At 39.3% G+C, this 21986-nt stretch overlaps 1 protein-coding gene across 1 annotated transcript; it reads right to left on the minus strand.

Moving 5' to 3' along the window:
• Window positions 1–212: 212 nt before the first annotated feature.
• TAL2 (TAL bHLH transcription factor 2) lies at window positions 213–572 on the minus strand. Its single transcript, XM_044657019.1, has one exon. It carries the CDS (start codon window positions 570–572, stop codon window positions 213–215), a length of 360 nt encoding a protein of 119 aa, XP_044512954.1.
• Between the last annotated feature and the right edge of the window lie 21414 nt (window positions 573–21986).

The following is a 21986-nucleotide window of genomic DNA, read 5'->3' on the forward strand; positions in this document are numbered from 1 at the left end:
AGTTACATTGGAATACAGTTTTCTTTTTAAATTCAGAGACACCAAGTTAAGAATTCTTGCAAAAATGGAAACTAGATTGACGTAATCAAAGGTATCAATAAATATTGTGCCCGTGTGGTGTCTTATCTTACAGTTCATTTAGCAAACGTAAGGCTAGTAATCATAGGCTGCTTTGGGAAGGGGAGCAGAAAATGCAGAGGACTTCTCCCTGATCAGTGCTCTATGACTGGCGGTTCTGGCCAGCACTCTGGGAGGTGGCTGTCTGGTTCAGGTGAGGGAGCCCTAGAGTCTCCAAGAGGAGTCAGGTCTTCTAGGCTTCGCAAGCCAGGCACTTGCTGGAACAGTCCCAAGACGCCTCCATGAGGCCCCACTCCTGTCTGCGCCAGGCCTTGGTCCCCCAGGACGGAGACCAGGAAGTTGATGTACCTCATTGCAAGGCGCAGGGTTTCATTCTTGCTCAGCTTTTTATCGGGAGGATGAGTGGGGATGAGCTTCCTCAGTCTGGCAAAGGCATTGTTGACATTTTGCTGCCTCCATCGCTCCCTGGTGTTGGTGAGGATCTTTCTGGCCATCTTTGATCCCTAAAGGAAAAAAGGAAAAAAAAATAGACCAGGAGACCCAAGCAAGAGACCTGGCAGCAATTCTACAACCTTATAGGGAATTTGGGCTATTCCGCACCTGGCACCATGGTTCCTCATCGATGCTTCAAGAGTATCTTACAAAGACCCTCAATTCTCAATGTTTTCCAAGAGCATCTAATACCTGATGAGTGCCTCTACCCATATGACTCCTTTTCCCTGAAACTCTGAATTCTTTGATCTGAATTTGTTTGCCTTCTAAAATTCCCATTGTTTTCCAAAATTTCCTAATACCTGACAGAGATCTCTCTGCCTGTGTGACTTCCTACTGCCTAGAACTTGGATTTCTCAAACTGAATTCATGTGGCCCCTAAAAACTATTCCTTCTACCAACTTTTCTATTTTTGTTCATCATCTTATAGTTCTTCTAGTCACTCAGGTTCAAACTTTGAAATCACCTGGATTCTTCCCTCTACTTTGCCTGCCCCCCACCACATACATATATGCAGCCCATTGCCAAGTTCTGCCATTTTTATCTCACCAGTATTTCTTGGATCTATTCCCTACTCCCAACACCCACTGCCAAAAATTTAACTTAGGACTTCAATTTTTCTCACCTTGACTATTGCAGCAGCCTACTAAATATTCTAACTGTAGTTTCTCCTGCATTTAGTCCATATTCCACACTTCTCTTGCCCCCTGAGTAATCTCCTTAATTTACCACTCAGATTATGTGACTCATCTGTTAAAAAACATCATGTAGCTCCCCACTGCCTAGCTATTGGCAAAGAGAGCAGGAAACCGAGTTTTGAAATGGAGGCGGAAGAGGTGTTTTTTGTTTTTATATGAACAAAAACGTAGAGAAATTGTCATCTATAATGGAAGGAGTAAAGACTGAGGAAATTGTGGATCTTTTGAAGTATCAAGAAATAGGAAATGTGGTTACAAAATGAGATTTCATAAAGTAGGGTTTCATATATGAGGTGCATATATCTGAAGCCTGAATAGAAGGTGGTAGACTGTCAGCAAAGCACCATTATACTCCTCTCCTCTTCTTCCCTTTTTGTCTGTAGCAACTTCTCCATGCTTTGAAAAGGGCATTTCAGGGTAAACTTTTTTCTTGGTAATTTAATGGCCTTAAAAGGAGATTCAAGAATTATCACGTGGTAGTCTGAGAATGAATAGATTTTTTAAAATGTATTATCATGTAAAATATGTTTCCAAATTGTTCATTTTTGTTAGAGAATAATCATATAAAATAAAAACCCCAAAACAAAACCCCAAATAAACAAGTAAAAAATTTCATCTGTATTCCAACTCCAACATTCCTTTCTTTGAAGGTAGACAGTATTCTTTATCATAAGTCCCTCAGAATTGTCCTGAATCATTGTATTGCTGAGAGTAGCTAAGTCTATCACAGTTGATCATTCCACAACATTGCAGTTTCTGTGTACAATGTTCTCTTGGTCCTGCTTATTTCACTCTGCATCAGTTCTTGTAGGTCTTTCCAGCTCTTTCTGAAATTCTGTTCTTCATTCCTTACAGCAAATAGTATCATTCCACAGTTTGTTCAGCCATTCCCTATTTGATGGATATCCCTTTAATTTCCAATTCTTTGCAAACACAAAAAGAGACCCTACAAACATTTTGTTTATAACCATTTTGTTTTTCTTGCCTTCTCAATGAATAGAAGAGGGAGAGTAGGAAAGAAAGAATGTAGAACTGAAAAATAAATAAAATGGACTTTATTTTTATGAAATAAATTTATGAAAAATAAAATAAAATAAAATAAAAATCTTTCAAATCTGACCTCAGACACTTCCCAGCTGTGTGACCCTGGGCAAATCACTTGACCCCCACTGCCTACCCTTACCACTCTTCTGCCTTGGAGCCAATACACAGTATTCACTCCAAGACAGAAGGTAAGGGCTTTAAAAAAGAAAAAAAAAAGACTACCTTATTACAGAAACTGAATTGTTTCTCTAAAGGCCAATACTGCTTTTGTATATTCTGGCTTGAGTTTACACAGTAGACTTTTCTATGAAAGAAAGTATCTTTTCGTTGTTTTTTTTTTCCTTTTCAAGTTTGCTTCTTCAAAGGATAGAGATGACGCTCAAGTCAGCTAAATTAAGTGAAGGGTTATAAAGAATCTCAAGAGCTGAGCATTCCTAACCCAGCCTTATTTGATCTCTCCCTGTGAATTTGGGAAGGCCATTTAATCTCTGATGATCAACTTTCCTTACCAAAGAGCATAGTTTGAGGGTTTCTAAAGAGCATAGCTTGTCCAAAGTCTGGTCATTCAATAGTAGAGAAGACTAGATCTCAGAAATGAAAGGGCAGAGTAAATCAGTGGGAATCACACACTTTCTTTAAGACAAAATTAGATAGATTCATCTACATTTTGGGACCTCTTGAGGGGGCTGTTGTTAAGCAATAGTTCATTAGATTAAGGGCTTTTTTAAAAGGCAGGGATTTCCAGAATGCGTTCCAAGGACTGAGGATGAGTCATAAAGTGCTTCTAAGTGATCTTTGAGTTTTCTTGGCAAAGATACAAGAATGGTTTTCCATTTCCTTCTCCAGCTCATTTTATAGATAAGGAAACTGAGGCAAACAATTAAGTGACTTGTCCAGAGTTACACAGCTAGAAAGTATCTGAAGTTAGACTAGAATGAATCTTCCTGACTTTAGGCCCAGCTCTCTGTCCACTGGGCCATCTGGCTGCTTAATAACAATAGTAATTATTATCATTATACCTAAAATTTATTAACATTTATAGCCTATAACTTGCTTTTTCATCCATTATGTCATCTCCCAATGACTTGAGTTAAGTAATCAATGATATTATCTTCCCTTATGGATGAGAAAATTGAGGCTTGGAGAGTTTAAGAGACTAAGGTATTAAAGATGTAAAATGTCAATATCTTGATAAGCAGACAGCTGTGTTACCCAAGGTCACACAGCTTGTTAAGTGGCCAAGCTGGGATTTGAACTCAGGTCTTCTGCCTCTAAGCTCAATGTTCTTTCTACTGTGACACAGCTGGATAATAAGACAATGCCTATAACTCGGTTTATGACATGAATTCATCATCTTCCCCCATAGAGAGAAATGAGGGCCTACAGCAATTAGATAATTGAGACTAAATCAGAACTGCTTGCCTTCTTTATGGGGATAACTCCTTTAGTCTACTTCTTTAAGCTAATGAATAAAAACAGTTACAAGAAACTTCTCTTTATGCTCCCTGGACACTAAAACACCAAGAGAATGAGAACAATTTAATCATCAGCTATCACAATCAGAAAATGCATTTCATTCATCTGGACTTGATGGGACCACGCTCCATGGAAAGTCTTCTTCTCAAACCTAGCTCCCTGCCTACAAACTTTGCAATGAATTGAACAAAAGTCAAAAAAATTTTCCCCATCTCTCTCTCCAATAGAATATCCATCGATGAAGTTCAAACCTTTGCACTGAGCAACTAATTACTTAAGGCAAGTCTAAGTTTGGTACCATGTCTAAAGTGTGGTTGATACACTGGATAGTGTTGGACCTGAAGCCAGGAAGCCATGAGTGCAAAGGTAGCCTCAGACATTTATCAGCTGTGTGATTCTGGGCAAGTCACTTAATCCCTGTTGGCCTCAATTTCCTCATCTTAAAATGGAGGTAATGATAGCACAACTCCCCCTCATTATTGTGAGGATCAAATGAAATCATTTTTTAAAGTTGCAAACCCTAAAATGCAATATAAATGCTAGTTATTAAATAAATGTAAATTCAGAATGAAACTAGGTATTTAGAAGCCAATTGAACAATTAGGTAAAAATCTCCTGTGCAAAAACTTAGGAAAGAAGTCTCAGTGTTCATGAGACATGCCTACTTGCCCTATTGAGGGCAAGCCTAGTCTCTTAGGGTTATTTATGTATTTAATGCAAGGATTTCCAGAGCTTGATCTATTGAGCATTCACTGGTGAGTCCTGGGGCTTTTCTAAATGTTCTTGTAACATTCTAGGACATCAATCCTTTTCCACATGGCGGAGACAGTAGGAGAGTCAAGCATGGCATATCACTTAATCAGGAAGACTTGGATTCAAGTCCCACCTACTTCTAGCTGTAGGACTCCAGGCAAGTCATGGTACTCTGGGCAACTCTAGAAGATAAGCTGCAGAGAAGCTGACCACATACATTGGGAGAGGGTGGTTTCCTCAGCCAAGAATTTCTTATAAAAACAAAATCACAGACCCAATCCCTATTCTTATTCCTGTATAGAGACTATAAAATTCAGAGAAAGTTAGGAAAAAATAAAGCCTATACCAAATACTCCACATTTGTCTAAAACCATTTAATAATACATAGGTCAAGGGGGCAGCTAGGTAGCTCAGTGGATTGAGAGCCAGGCATAGAGACAAAAGGATGTAGATTCAAATCTGGCCTGGGACACACTAGCCATGTGACCCTGGACAAGTCACTTAACCCCCATTGCCTAGCCCTTGCCACTCTTCTGCCTTTGAATCAATACATAGTATAAGACAGAAGGCAAAGGTTTAATAATTGTAACAACAACAATAATATATAAGGTCATGAAATGTCTCAGTCTCATGATACAAATTGGTGGCGGAAGTTTTTTTTCAAGAGCTCCTTATACTAGTGAAATCATAGGTCTGGGAAAAAAAATAGAGCACTAGACCTTGAGTGGGAAAGATTTGAGTTCAAATCTTGCCTCCAATATTTACTAGTTATGAACCTAGATTAGTCTCTTGACCTCAGGGGACTCTAGGATTCTAAGATCTACTACGTTTAATAGATGAGTTCCATCTGTTGGTGGAGTTTTCCATGCTAATGAAATCTCAGACCTTCTATGTACTCTATATAATTTTATTATAAATTTAATAACAATTTCAACAAAGAACAAGCCAGTGTCTATAGTTCAGTTTATGATAGGAAAGAAAAATTCAGTGTAGCAGAGAAAATAGTGACCTCACAGACAGAGAACCCTGGGTTCTAGTTCTGCTTCTTCCACTAACCAGGTGGCCTTGAGCAACTCAATCTCCCTGAACTTCATCTATAAAGTAAGTGTGGGGCTGTATTATCTCTGCTCTGATTCCAAGACACCAAAATTCAAAGGAACCTTGATCTTATCAGTATGGGTTCTAATCCCCATATCACAGAACACAACCTAGTCATGTCCTCCCATGAGTTTACCACAAAGAATCCACCGAACTCTGTGAGAGCTTTCTTCTTGACATCTTGACATTGTGTGTTTGAAGATCCACATTCCAGCTCTGTCACCTACTAACTATATGAACTGGACATAGTTCTGTGCCTATTATCTCATCTATAAAATTAGGAGTGTGGACCAAGTGGCCTCTAAGGAGCCTTCCAGATCTAAATCAATTTCAATCTAAGGTCCTTTCCTGCTCTAACCTTCAGGAAGACTTCATCTTTAAGCAAAAAACAGGGAAAGACCACCACATTCAGCAGATCTGGGGTTTGCATGCAACTGGAGATGAATTTTTCATGGTGGTTAAGTGAAGGAACCAAGGGGGAAATTTAGTGGTTCATTTTTAAAAGGGTTTACTACTCTGAAGGGGCTTAGTGACTCCAAGCAGTTTAGGGAATGAATTGTATGGCTCAGCTAAGGGGTTTTGGGTAGAGTGAGGGAGGGAAACAGTGATTATTAATTCCATATCGCCATTCCTTAAGTATGGAGGGGAAAGGATGGTTATATTCAAGGATTCTTTTCCTATATTTTTAAACCCTTATTTTCTGTTTTAATATGAATTCTAAGGCAGAACTGAGGCAAGAGCTAAACATCAAGATTAGGTGATTTGCCCAGGGTGACAGAGCTAGGAAGTGTCTGGGGCCGCATTTGAACCCAGGTCCTTCCAATTCCAGTGCTGGCACTCTATCCACTGTGCTTTGTTACTGTTACTGTTATTTTTTATTTCATTTTAATGGGAATTTACATTTGATGTTTGCCTATATATAAAGATAAGAAAAATATTGTTACATATATATATATATATATACATGAATGTGCATGTTGGTAGGCAAACACAAATATATAAATTCCTATAAATGCTCAATTAAAAATAACAAGAAAACAAACATGCAAGCTTATTGTTTGTTGAATTAATTAAGAATCATTTTAATTCATTCAGAAATAATATAAGTGCCTTCTATATTTATAACATAAATTTAATTTCCTAATTCCTTTCAGATTTGTCATGACTATCAAATCACTTTCTAGTAAGAGAGTATTTATATTTGGCATAGAAGTTATACTGCTTTGTACAATCATATATTATATACATTACAAACATGTAATGTGGGATTTGATTCTCACTTTTCTTTCCCTTTCCCTTACCTACTCCGTCCCCAGCTCAGTTGAAATAATGATGGTTATGAGGGTGTTAATGCATTAACAAGGCAATGCCCAGTGATCCTTTTACAAAGATGTCAACAAGTCCCTGGACCGGAGAATTAAAAAGAATAACCACATTGCTCTAGAGAAAATTGGACATACATTGCTCAGGATTTCAAGGGATTATAGGCTCAAAAGAGTCCTATGGAATAGATACCTGTGGAGAAAAACAGGTGATTTGTGTCTCCTGACTACCATCCTTCACCCAACCTTACCACTTTTGGTCATGGAATCTAATAACAACTTTCTTTTTTTATTGATTAATTAAGAAAAATTTTCCATGGTTACATGATTCATGTTCTTTCCCTCCTCTCCTCCCAACCCCTCCCACAGCCTACACACAATTCCACTGGGTTTTACATGTGTCATTGATCAAGACCTATTTCCATAATAACAACTTCCAGAGAGAGAGAGACACAGAGACAGAGAGCCCACCTAGAAGTTCAAGAATTCATCAGTGGCAAAGAGCTAGAACTACAAGTAAAGGAACAGAGACACAAACTCCAAATAGACCTGAATATGAAAGGCAGTCACTCAAGGCAGAAGGCAGCTTTGAGGGCTAGGATCCTTGACATCGGGAAAGAGATGACTAAGCAACAAGAAAGAGGAGCCATGGCAAGTGAAAGTCAAGTTACGGTGAGTAGCAGACCCTTCCAAGCCAGCTAAGTAACCTTCCCAACACAAACGCTGCACACATGTTTTTTGCTTAAAAATGAAGAGAGAAAATACTACCAGGATTCACAACCTGAGTTATGAGTCACTTTGCTATATGTGTCCTACATATATGTGTTACTACCATTATGTTCTAAGTTTGAACCCCCCTCTTCTAAGGGATGTCATGTGTGTTTGTAGGAGAGTGAACTCAAGATTCTGGAAGAAATGTTTGTATTTACTGTTTTAAACCATGTCATTTTAGTAAATGCCTTTGCTAAAAATTAATTATATGTTTAGTGACTGATTGTTAGTGTGAAGCACAGTAGTAGGGGCTCACGAGCTATAGTTTTAGAAGTGAGTATCCACAGGGTTCCTCGAGGATCCAAGGAAGCAGCCACTCTCTAGGAATCCAACTTGTTGAATGTGACTATAAGCTAAAGGACTACTGAAAAAGGAGTGCTACATATAACACATTATATTGTATATGTGACTATGTTTGTATATATTTACTTATTTTCTTAACCTATAAAATAAGTTTGTTTGTATAGTAATTTATGGTTTTAAAGACTTTAATAAATATTCTCACAAAGACTGTAAGGAAGGTAATATTAGTATTATAATCTCTATTTTACTGATAAGGAAACTGATGTCCACAGTGGTTAAATGACTTGCCCAAGGTCAGAAAGCGAATAGGTAACCTGTTGATCCAATTCCAGGTCCTAATATGAGCAATAGATTTTCTTCATGTCTTGTTTTTCTTGCAAAAAAAAAGGTTAGGCCAATCTTTTTTGAGTAATTGTATATTTCTTTACAAGGTTCAGCTCCTAAACATGTTCATGACTCAATGAAATCACCACAGTGTCTTCTGTAAATAGGAGCATCTGGATAACTCTACTGATGTTAGAGAATCTCTTTTTAATTTGGACATCATAAAGAAAACCATCACTAACACTAGTGAACAATTTAAGTGAGCATATATTTCCCTGGCTTGTAGCATGCTTGAATAGAAAACGGTGGAGAAATATTAAGAATCTTACAATTCTATAGACCATCCCCAAACATTGTTAGCACACTAAATTTTGTCCAACAACCAATGAATATATATATATATATATGTGCACATATATATATATGCTACTGAAAGAACTGAAGCATGTCAATGTGAACATTTTCCTTAGAAAGTAAACCAGAAGATAATCAACCAATGTTTATCAATAAATGTTTATTGATTGAATTATTGATTGATATAAAGAACTCATAAGTAATAGAAATAAAGTGCACAAGTTCTTCTAGAGAGATGAACAAAAGAGTAGAAAGAGTTAATTTCATTAAATATCCAAAAGAAAAATCATTATATGGAATATTAACTAATCTCACCTTACAGTGTTCATAATGAACATAACCAGAACCAAATGAAGAAAATTGTAATATGTGTACAAACATCTATATTGTAGAAGATAAAGAAGCAGAAAATTTCTTTGAAAAACTTGACAAGATTTTCCAAACCTAGTAGGAGAATTACAGATTCTCATAGTGGGATCAGAGCCCATATTGTCTGTCATACCTGAACAAAAATTATTCTACACAGGAGTTGGTAAATTACAGCCTATAGACCAAACATGGCCTGCCCCTTGGAAGTTTTCCTAACATCAAATTAAGATTTACCTATTTGTTACTTCTAATCATTGATCCCAGGATCATAGATCTAGAGCTGGAAGGGGACATCAGAAGTCATTTGGGACAACCCCCAATGGATAAGAACACTGAGGCTCATGGGAATGAAATGATTTGCCTGAAGTCACGCAAGTCATATTGGAGGCAATATATGAACCCATGTCTTCTGACCACAGAGACAGGATTATTTCTGCTGTACCAAATTTTATCACTCTTCCACATGATAGCTTTTAAAATATTTGAAAATCACTATCATGTGTGAATGAAATCTTAGAAAAAGTGGAGTTAATAGATATATGGAGAAAAATAAATAGGGACAAAAAGGAATATACCTTCTTTTCGGCAGCATATGGCACATTCACAAAGATTGGCCATATACGAAGGCATAAAAACATGGCAAACAAATGCAAAAAAGCAGAAATAACAAATGCAACATTTTCAGATCATAATGCAATAAAAAATAATTAGCAAGGGTACATGGAGAGGCAAACCAAAATTTAATTGGAAATTAAATAATATGATTCTCCAAAATTGGTTAAAGAACAAATCATAGAAACAATTAATAATTTCATTGAAGAGAATGACAATGATGAGACATCATATCAAAATCTATGGGATGCAGCCAAAGCAGTACTCAGGGGGAAATTTATATCCTTGAATGCATATATTAACAAATTAGGGAGCACAGAGGTCAATGAATTGGACATGCAAATTAAAAAACTAGAAGAGAACAAATTAAAAATCCTCAGATAAAAACTAAATTAAAAATCCTAAAAATTAAAGGAGAAATTAACAAAATTGAAAATGAAAGAACTATTGAATTAATAAATAAGCCTAGAAGCTGGTACTTTGAAAAAAACAAACAAAATAGATAAAGTTCTAGTTATTCTAATTTTTAGAAAAAAGGAAAGAAGAAAACTACTATCATGTTCCCTCTTCAGTCTTTTCTTCTCTAGACCAAGCATCTCCAGTTCCTTCAAGTGATCTTCATATGCCATGATCTAAAGGCCCTTTGCCATCCTGGTTGCTCTTCTCTATATACTCCCTAAGTTATTAATGTCCTTCACAAAATCCTTCATTTGGACTGAGCATGTTGCTCCATATATGTGATTTTATCAAGGCAGAGTATAGCCTCCTTGGTCTTGACCTCAGTGGTTCTTAATGCAGCCAAGATGGCATATCCTTGGTGGTTTCAACATGAAGGTCAAAATGACTTTTCAGTTTAGTATGAAGAAATAAAAGAAGCTACAAGTTAGACATCTATCAGTCCCTTTAAAACACATTTTTCATTACAGATATCAGTGGGATCACAAATGACCTCTAATTTCTAGCTCCATAATGTGTCACAAGAGAAAACAGAAACGGTATTAAAGAAGGCAAAGACTAGAAGGGTAAAAGAGACAGCCCAAGTAAACATGGGAAAAAATTGTGCTAGAAGCAACATTTTTTAAAGAATTAAATGATTAAAATTCAAGATATCTGAAAGTAGAGGGGAAAGTCAGGTGACTGGTAAAAAGGTCATTGAAAGAACACCGATAACTAGCCAACTCAGTTTATACTTTCTTATGTCTATGAAAAATCTGAAAATGATTATACATGTATGGAGTATATCCTTGATGAAAATATGAGTATGGAATAGGAAGACTCAATAGAACTTCCAGAGCACTTAAAACTCTCCCCAAGGGATTAGAAATCTTGGGTTGACTGGAAATCAGCCCCTCCCTTTTGAGTGAAAATGAACTGTCTTGGGTAAAAATTCATCTACCTCAGGGTTGTTGTGAGGATTTTTTAAGTGCTTTACAAACCTTGAAATGCTATGTAAATGTTAGCTATTGTTCTAGTATAAATCAAATCCTACATGTGTAGTTTCTTCCTATTAGAATATAAACTCCTTAAAGGCAGAGACTATTTCCTTTTATATTTGTATCCCTAATACCTATCACATTGCCTGGCTTATAGTAGGCATTTAATAAATGCTTCCTTCCTTCTTTCCCTCCTTCCTTCCCTCCCTCCATCCTTCTTTCCTTCCTTCCTTCCATCCCTCCTTTCCTTCCTTCTCTCTCTCCCTCCTTCTTTCCTTCCTTCTATCCCTCCTCTCTACTTCCTTCCCTCCCTCCTCCATCCTTCTTTCCTTCCTTCCTCTTTCCTTCCCTCCTTCCTTCCTTCCCTCCTGCCTATTACAGATAAGTGGTAATGTGGACCTATACTAGTATGGCAGCTACAGGAATAGAGAGAAAAATAAGGATTCGCATGTCCATTTTACAGATGAGAAAACTGAAACTCAGAGAGTCTTGTGTAAGTAACTTGCCCAAGATTACACAGCATACTCTACCAGAAGGAACCCAGATCTTCAGATTCAGCACAGCAGCTAATGCAGTGAAGTGATGGCAGTAATGCTAGATTGCAAGGAAGTGAGCAGATGTTATTATTACTAGAATGTGAGCTCCATCAGAACGGGTCTGCTTTGCTTCTGCATTTTCATGCCCAGAGCCTAGACAATGGGCTACATTTTAAAGATTAAGAAACTGGGGCCAAGAGAGACTACCATAGTTAGTAATGAGTTTCTCATTGCTGGAAATCTTCAGGTGGATAAGGATGGATGACTACTTGGGATTTCTAGCTAGAGAGAGTCCTCTTCCCACAAGAGCTAATTAGATGACCTTCATCCATCATACCTTACAGTTTCATTTAAAGAAGGTTTAAGACAAGAGCCAGCTCTGAAATTCTGCAACTCTTAGAAACAGTTGATTTACCTATAGATAATAAATATCTCTCTCATCCCCTTGCATGCCCCATTAGCAAATAAATTAGCCCAACTCACCCAAAGTCACCCCCACACTGCTGGAGTCAAGCCCACAGGGTACTGAAGGATCTCGTCAACCCAGGCAGAAAAGTGGACTGACTGCCTGGAATCTGTTAGCCCTGCTACTTCCTCAAGCTCCTCCTCCCTACTCTCCCCTTAGAGAGAAAAGAAGGTTAAATAAGCAGGCCAAATGCAGATCAAGACCCTATTATACACAAGATTAAGAAATGCAGGGAGCAGATGAAGACCTCTCTCAATAGTAGGAGCTCTGCAATCTCTGCTTAAAGCTATTCAGACTGCAGGCAGAAGGGAGGCCTTAGACACAATTCAGGATCCCTTACCCCTCCCTTCCCTCCACACACAAAACAGGGCTCAGTTGGGACATTTGGACATTCCAAAGCAAATGGGTATTGGAGCAGCAATAATATTCTGGGGCTGTTAGCAGATAAGGAGGCAAGCTTAAATCCACTCCACACTTGTGGGATGTGGGGTTTTCTTAATTGGCATTTTAGCATCTGGTGATGCCCAGTTTCCCATGAGAACTCAATGTGTTATTAATATTTTATTAATAATGATCACATGGATTACATATCAATGACTTTATATTATATATATGTATATATCGACTTTTAATGTTTTGTTTCACTGAAATTTCTATGTTCATTTTAAAACAGCTCCTTTACAATTTTATCCTGTCTTGTTTGCAGCTCTTTTGATTCAATTCTCCAAAGAGTTGAAGCAAAAACCAAAAAACTTCCTTTGGAATGAAAAACTAAAAAGCAATTACTAAGTTGGTTAAGAGAATATTATTAAATAATAAATGCTTTCCTCACAAGTCTGTGGATTAGATAGTGTAAATTTAATTAGCATCCCAGTTTTACAAATTAGAAAAGGTGAGAGTCGATTCAGTTCAGCAAAGATCTATGGTGATAATGGCTAGGCAACTGGGGTTAAATGACTTGTCCAGGGTCACCCAGCTGGGAAGTGTCCAAGGCCAGATTTGAACCCGAGACCTCCAGTCTCTAGACCTGAGCCACCCAGCTGCCCTTGGGATTCCTTTTTGACTAGAATGTCTTCCCTTCCACTCTTTACATATTGAATTTCTATCTGTCCTGCAAAATCCAATTCAAATACCACATCCTCCAAAAAGCCTGCCTTCCATCCCTTCTCCCACAGTCATGACATTCTCCCTAAAACCTCACCTAGTACTTAGTTTTGAATGTCTCTGCTGGGCTTATCTGTGGAAAGAGCTTTAGATTTAGATAGAAATCCTAGCTCTGCTAACAAATAATTAAAATTTATGTAGGGCTTCAAAGGTAACTTTACATACATACAACTCATTTTCATCTTCACACCCAAGCTAAGGGCTAGGCACTATAATCTCCATTTTAAGAGGTACCAAAATGTTTAATGACTTATCCAAGGCCACCTGGGTAGTAAGTACCAGAAGCAGCTTTTGAATCCAGTTCTTACTGAGCTCAAGTCCTGTGTACCTCAAACATCCCAGCAATTACTGTCTATGTACAAGTCAATTAACATCTGTTTCTTCATATGTAAAAATCGTTGAGTCAGTTTAAAATAGTCAAACATGAGGTTTTCACACTCTCCGATGCAACCTGAATCAAATTTAAATAGTAACAAAATAAATAAAAATACAATAGAACATGAATGTTAATATGTCATTTTCTAAGTCAATATTGGTGGAGGGGGAGCCTCCATTTCTATTGGAGTGTCACACTGCTGGATTGGACGACTGCTAAAATCTCCTCTAGCTCTAACTCTAAGACTCTGATCTTCACTATTATTCAGCCAACCAATATTTATCAAATGCCTGTCTCCAGCCAGAAACTGTGCTTAGCATTGGAGATACAGAGACAAAAAGGAATCAGCATAGATTGTGTCCTTTCTGTTTTGCCTCTCACAGAACTTAGCCCAGTGCTCTACAACCAGCGTGAGACCAATGGAGAGCTGAAGTTTTATGTGTGGAGAAAGCAGCATGGCACAATGCTATATGCGGAGGCAAGAAGATCTGAGTTCATCCTCTATCACTAAATGCCACAGACAACTGAGATCTCTTTTGGTTGAGGCACTACCCATGATCAGGAAACCATTGACCCTTATAGTATGTTTGTAAATTATATTTCAAATACAAGAGCCCATAATATGTAATGGAAGAAAACCACAATGCCACCATGTTCCTCTGTGTAACAATGGGTAACTGGCAGAGTTATGTTAAAGCTAAATTAAACTCTGGTCCTTAATTTCCACAGAGTTTATTAATATTGACTTGAATAAGAGAATGCAGACAGAGAGATAGAAGAAATAATCTATTCTAAACTAGCCATGTGATTTCTCTCCACATGGCTCCCTCAGCCACCTTCCTTTTTGCTGCACCCTGGAGAGAATACAGAGGGCCCACTTCCTGGAAATCCCTCTTTTATTCCTTCCCTTTTACCCCAGATCAATAAGCTGATCCTTTCTGGCTCAGGTGCCTAGGTCACTGGCCCATGACCCACCTTGGTAGAGGTGAAGCCCCAATGGGATCCTGGGAGAAGGCTCCCCTCACACAGTTATTTGTCAGTCAGGCGGCTGGTGCTGGAAAGTTCACTGTATTTAAGCTTCTCCATGTTAAAGAAAGCTGTTTAACTCCTTAACTAAGTCAGCTACAACCAGCAGAATCCTTTCTTGGACTTAATCCCCACAGGGGGAGAAGATGAGGCTGAATTGAGCTCATTTTCTCTGAGGCCCACTTTTTGGAACTACAAGAGATAGAAAAAGGAAGGAAAGAGAAAAGGATGCTTGTAAAATTCCATTTGTGAGCAGTGGAGTGAATGTTTGGTGAGTGATCAGGCCAACATGCCAGTGAAAGCAGTCAGAAGCTACCTTCTGATTTCTGTTTTCCCAAATGAAGTTAGGAATTTAACCCACTAGAAAAATGATCAGAAGGGTAATAGCTAAAGCACAGAGATTAAGACAAATTTATGCTTAATTTCTCCAGAATTTTGTCAGTGTTAATCTTGACTTTAGAGGCTATTGAAAGGCCATAGATAGAAAGCTGAACTTGAAGCTATAAGCCTTGAGTTCAAATCCAAATCCTGCTATTCATTACCCATATGACCTTAATTAATGTAATTAGCTACATTAATTAATTACAATACTGTGAACTTAATTCTTTCTCTCTAGGTTTCAGTTTCCCCATCTGTAAAATTAGAAAGGTGGATCTAGAGAACCTCTAGAGACCTAAGTTTTCTCCTGACTTAAAAAGGACTGCACTTGTGTGTATATAGGAGAATGATCAAATCCTTGATTCAATAAATTCATAGATGGTCAGAGCTCAAAGCACTTTTAGAGACCTCTCTCAGGTCAAGACACCTAAGGATCAGAAAAGGAAAGGTCATGCAGGTAGTTGATGACTTCCAAAACAGTGTTCACTGACAGCCTCCTTGTTTAAACGTTCAACACATGGAATTAATTTCTCTTAAAGCATTCTGCTCAAGAGGAACTCCCTGTATAGAAACTGTCTCCTCTAGTGCAGATGGGCAATGTTGCTTTTACAGCAGACATTCTTAACTATTTTTGTGCCGAAGATCCCTTTGGCAAGTCTGGAGTACTCTATGGATCCCTTCTCAGAAGAGTATTCATAAATAACTGAAAGAAATGACAAGTTTCAGTTAGGGGCTGAGGAAAAGGAAGATAAAATCCCCCCTCCCCCCTCCTCTTAGGGAACCTAAAGAGGCCAAGCTTAAAATCTGTGTTTTAGAGAATTGACCCCGGCAGCAAGAGATTCACACAACTGGTCCTGGGAAGGATTTGAAATCACATCTTCCTCACTCCAAGGCTCTATTCACTATACCACTAGTGTTTCTCATGTCAGTGATATGCTAAAATAATAACTCACGACTATATAGATACTTTAAGACTTGCAAAGAACTATCCTCATAGCAAACCCTCTGAGGAAGGCAATTCAGGGATTTTTATTCCCTCTTTGCAGAGAGAAACTGAGGCTCATAGTACATGTGAAGTGACTTTCCCAAAGTCACACAGTTAGTGAGCATTGGAGTCAGGATCTGAATTTAGTTCTCCTCTCTTCGAGTCCAGTCCATAAATCTAAAGTTCAGGACATCGATCAAATAAAAAATAAAATAAAAATTAAAAAAAAGCCTGGAGTCCAAGGTCAAGGCTCTGCTATTGTTCTCTCAGTACCTGGGAGCCAAGGATGTTTGATACAAAGGATCTGTAGGGGTGCTTTCCATTCTATCCTTCCTTTCTCCTAGCTCCGGTGCAGTGCCCTTGACTTACAGAGCTCTCAAGGAGGAATCAGGCTCTCCTAACAGCTCCCTCTCACTTTTCTCACTCTCTTTTTAAAGGAAATAAGAAAAGCACGGAGGAGAGAGATTTATTGATTTATTCTATATCTCAAGCAAATGGCTCTTTCATTCCTCTTCCAAGATATAGCTTTATGTTGGGATTTATTCGATTCACACATCTGTGCCGCTCCCTACCGGCAGGACAATCCCGTCCTTGGATGGCATGGCTCGGAATGCTGGAATTCTCTCTAAGGGAAGCAGATTGAACCTCTCCCGCTAGAAGAGTAATTGAAAAGGAAGCCAGACGGAAGGGCAAAAAATGTGTGAGAGCCGAAATTGAAATGCACTTGGGCCCGACCCGTCCCCTTCCGCTTATTACCTCTGTTTACCTTTGTTTGATAGTCCACTTAGCTGCTCTTAGGGCAGCTGCAGGCTGCAGTATGAATATGGATCTCTGGCTCACAGCTAGATAGCTCTTTGTTAAAGTTTAATATCTGCTTTTAACAGATTCCTTTAGGGAAGTACCAGCTGCCATTATATCTAATTGCTTAATTTCATTTCTGAAATCAAATGGCGAGTTTAGTTAGGAGGGCAAAAAGTATTCCCCACTGGCCCGTAGGCGGCACACGGGGATGTCACTGGCATAAAAGATGAGAACTTCAAATGCTTTTTTTTTTTGGAAAGTGAGATTAATTTGTACTATGCCCACAAAACTGCCTACAAATTAGAGACTCTAAGCATATGCGCATTCACAAGCCCTCTTAATCAAAGTCAGCCCCAGGAACCAAACCTCCTCTTCCCTCCCCACCTTCCCCCAGCCATCCCACCAAAAAGGCAGCCCGCCTTTGAGAAGATGGACAAAGGTGACCCTGGCCATTAATGATTGCCCGGCCCTGGCCATCACCAGTAAGCTCGTTGGTTTAAGTTTGTTATTAATTTTGAATTTTAGAAAGTTGAACAGACAGGTAAAAAAAAGCGCCCACCCCCCCAATTCAGATCCACTGAGGCTTGAGCAGTAGCAAAGTTATCCGGGAATTGTTAGTGAAAATGATGTTAAGAATAAAACCGTTTCTGTATTTCATAATAATAGCTAGCATTGCTATAGCGAGGGGAAAGTTTGCAAAGGGCTTTCTATATGTTATTGCTTGACCTGATTTGTACATTTTTGTAGTAGAAAAATGTTAGAGAAGAGAAAGTCCTTTCCTCACAAAGTGCCTGTGAAGTAAGCAGGAAAAACCACCTTCCATAAACTTGTGGTCAAAGTTAACCGCAGGGCGGGAGGATGTTATTACTTGGATATTCCCATCTGCCCACAGTAGGAGGATTTCTGGAGGCAGTCTTAGGAAATAGGGGACCCCTGCCTCTCTCCCCCAGCCCTGTAGCCTCCCTCCCCACCTAGCCCCCACAAACAAAGATTTCTGCCTTCCCTCTTCCCTCTGGCACCTTGAAAAGTGCTTGCCACTTACTTTCCCAAACACAGGTAGCTGCTGGGAAATCGGAGGCAGCTGCTGTTTCCCACCAGAGCAGGAGGGTCGCCTACCTCTCCTCTGCGCTCCCTCGGCCTGGCCACTTGGGCTGCTGTAGCTGCTGCAGCCAACTATCCCAGGCTGCCTCATTTATAGGATTCGTGCTCCTTTGTCTGGCGCGTGTCACCACTAGTCCCAGGCAATCTAGGCAACTTGCTTTGCATCTCCCTGGAGATTCCAATCTCTTAGCCTCCCCTATTTGTCTCACTATCCCCTCATTGCTGCTGCTGCCTGATTGCACTCCAGCTCTGTCTCTGTGTGTTTATCTCTGTCTCTTTCTCTGTGTCTGTCTGCCTGCCTCTCTCTGTCTCTGCCCCATCTCTGCTTGTTTCTGTCTCTGTCCCTCTGTCCCTCTCTGTCTCTCTGTCTCTCTCTCTCTCTGTGTCTGTGTGTGTGTGTGTCTCTCTTTCTCTGTCTCTGTCCCTCTGTCTCTCCCTCTGTCTCTCTCTCTCTGTGTCTCTGTCTCTGTCTCTCTTTGTCTCTCTGTCTCTCTCTCATCCCTGAAGAAATAGAAGCTTCATAATGGGTTAAGAAAGCAGTTGGAACCCTTGGCACTGGGGAACAGAACAAGATATCCCAATTCTTACATTAGAAAGCTTTGTTTGGGTGAAGGGGACCTTCTGAGAACCATCCACGAGAAAGAGAAATGTGTCCATTGCTCCAACTTCAGCAGGATGTTATGAAGACCTTTGGGACTCCTCTTCTCCTGCTGCCTTCACTTTCATCATACTAGTTTCCCAGAACAATGAGATCTTTGTTGGTGAGAGTCTTCTCACTTCATCTATTTCATCCTCCCTTCCCTCTATTTTCTTTTTCTCTTTGTTCCAGTCTCTTTGCCTGCCTCCAAAACTTCCCCATTTCCTAAATGTGGGCATTGGCTAAAGATCTTTAATTGGATCTTCTATCCCTTGATATTTCCACACTTTCTCCCTTGACAATTTTATCCACTCAAAAGGCTTCATTTATCATCTTTAGTCAGATGGTTCTCAAATCTGTATCTCCATCCCTGCCATACTCTAAAGGCTCCAGCCCAATGTGTGTCTTCAGTGGGAAGCCCTGTCTGTAACTCAAATTCAATATGTCAAAAAACTGAACCAAACCCCTGCCCCTCCCCAAAGCCAATCTCTTCCCTGAAGCCACTCTTTCTGCTCATGACGCCACCATATTCCAAGGCATTCAGGTCTGAACCTTTACCAACAAAGTTTCCTTTGAGTTTTCCCTCTCTCTCCTTTCACTTGATCCCACAGTCAAATCCCTCTCCTTTTCACTCACTATTCTAGTTTGGGCCTCCTGAGTGACCCCTGGCCTCCTGTATCTTCCCCACTCTTGTCCTTCGCAGTGCTGACAAAGAAGTCTTCTTAATACTCCCTCTGATCACATTACTCTTTGCCTCTGAAAATATAAATTCCTGGTCCTGTCATTCAAAGCTCTCCACAATATGGTTCTAACTTGCTTTTTAATAACTAGCATTTATAGAGTGCCAGGTTTTCAAAGCACTTTACTTATATAGCTCATTTCATCCACAGAACAGCCCTGAGAGGTAAATGTTATTATTCTTATTTCACAAGTAAGGAAACTAAGAGGTTAAGTGATTTGTCCAAAATCATAAAGTTAATGACCATATTTGAACTCAGGTCTCCTTGACTCCAAGTCCAGCACTCTATGTCCTAAGCCACTCTGATGGCTGTACCAAATTTGTCTTGTACTACTTTCCTTCATATTCGTGTTTCAACCAAATTAACATTCTCCATTCCATATTCTCATTCTGTCCTGTTTCAATTTAATTCAACAAACATTAATTAAATGTGCAAGTCACTTTCATGCTTGACACTATGGATATAAAGACAAAATAAAGCAGTTCCTACTCTCAAAGAAATTATATTCTTCTCATTCCCCTTCACCTCTTGACCATCTATTTCGGGATGGTCACATAGGATTTTAGAGGTTGAAGAGATCTCAGCAGACAACTAGGCCAACTCCCTGATTTTATAGGTAAAGAAACAGAGTTCCACTAAGTGACAGAGACAGAATTCACCTTAAATAAATTTTATTAGCTAGATTTTCTTCTGGCTTTACCCTTGGGGTGAAATTGCTTTTTTTCATCTAGTCCAGTGATGCCCAAAGTGGGTGCCACTGCCCCCTGGTGGGTGCTGCAGCATTCCGGGAGAGGCGGTAATGGCCACAGGTGCATTTGGGAGTGGTGAATAACTGTAAGGGGGCAGTGATAGTATGTGACAGGGGGCGATAAGTAATATTTTTTCTGGAAAGGGGGCAGTAGGCCAAAAAAGTTTGGGAAACACTGATCTAGTCCATCTCTTAGCATTGGCTATTAGAGTTGATCCATGTAGATTCTCTCAGTCTGGGCTCCCATGCTCTGAGATGACAGACATGTCATAGAATCAATGGATAGTGGATGGATATCTTTTCTGGCTCTCTGCTACGGAATCTAATTCCTTCCTTATTTCAGGATGATTAGTTGGCATCCTTTGGACTCTTCTACATGGAGGGGAACTCCAGTAGAACATCATACAATAATTACAAATTGTGTTGAAATTACTCCTTTGTTCTGGTCTCCCTGACCACCACCACCTCCCTTATAGTTATTATAGTAAGTAAGTTTATAAGTAGCCAGGATAAAGTAATAATAGAAAGAAGTAAGATTGTAAAGGGAAACCTGAAAGTCACTTACACTCTCCGGTATATAAAAGGAGCATAATGGTTACTTACAAACCGTATCATCAATTAACCAGAAATAATATCCTGAGATTAAGCGCTAAATCAAAGGAATCCAAGTAGGCTTTGTTGTAAAGGTCTTTTTGGTCCTGTTAATTGTCCATGCTCTGGAAGTTTCAGATAAGCTCCAGGGATCTACAGTAAGACTAGCAGAACAACAAACATTGCTGATAATTTGGAGATGATGTGAGTATATTAATGAACTAACCTGTCCCTCCACCAAAACTTTATTAAAATGACACCCCAAATTTGTGCCTCCCCAAGGACTCATCCATCTCCTAAAGGCCCATGCTGCTCAAGTATTCCCAACTACTATCCACCATTCTGTGACTCTCCTCCTCCCCATTCTCTTCCCCATTCTGCCTGCCTTTCTCCATTCCCCATCCCCATTGCTTACACTATCTGTCTCTGTCACACCACCCCAATTCCACTCTGTTAGCTCCTGTGCCTTCTGTCCCTTATTAAAATGAGACAGAAGCATCATTCCCCACTGCCATCATGCTCTTTCCTTGCATTTGACCAAAAAGCCAGATATGCCCTTTATTGTTCAGTCATTTCAATCATTTCTGACTCTTCATGATCTCATTTGGGATTTTGGGGGGCAAAGATATTAGGGTGGTTTTCCATTTCCTTCTCCAGTTCATTTTACAGTTGAGGGACTGAGGCAAATAGGGCTAACTGACTTACTCAGGGTCACACAACTAGGAAGTGTTCAAGACCAGATTTGAACTCAGGGAGAGGAACCTTTGTAACTCCAGACTCAACCCTATCTGCAGCACCGTCTAGCTGCCCTAATAATTCCATACATTAGTCAGCAATGCATAAATAGAATGCATGAGACAACAATCAAATGAACATATTTTCACTCCTCCCACCCCCATTAAATATTCAGAGAGATTTTATATCATCATCAGGATTGATGTAACTGAGGAAGTGAAATCATTAGCTCAAGATCAGAGACCAGAGAGTTTGGGAGGTATGAGACTTCCAATTAAATCATTCAATTAAACTTTATTAAGCATCTTCAATGTGTCAGGCACCTTGCTAGGTATTGGAGAAACTGGAGAATTGGAGAAATTGGAGAAACACTGAAACAAACAAAAAAGACAGCTCCCTCCTTCAAGGCATTTACACCTTCTTTAAGGAGAAACAATGCGTTCACAGACAAATAAGTAAAGGAATAGATAATAGATAAAAGTCATGAGAAAAAGACTAACAACCAGGGGAGTCAAGAAATGCTTCCTGAAGGACATGACTTTTGAGCTGAGCTTTGAAGGGATGTGGAAGTGGGG

The sequence above is a fragment of the Gracilinanus agilis genome, chromosome 1 (assembly GCF_016433145.1).
Source record: "Gracilinanus agilis isolate LMUSP501 chromosome 1, AgileGrace, whole genome shotgun sequence".
NCBI lineage: Eukaryota > Metazoa > Chordata > Mammalia > Didelphimorphia > Didelphidae > Gracilinanus > Gracilinanus agilis.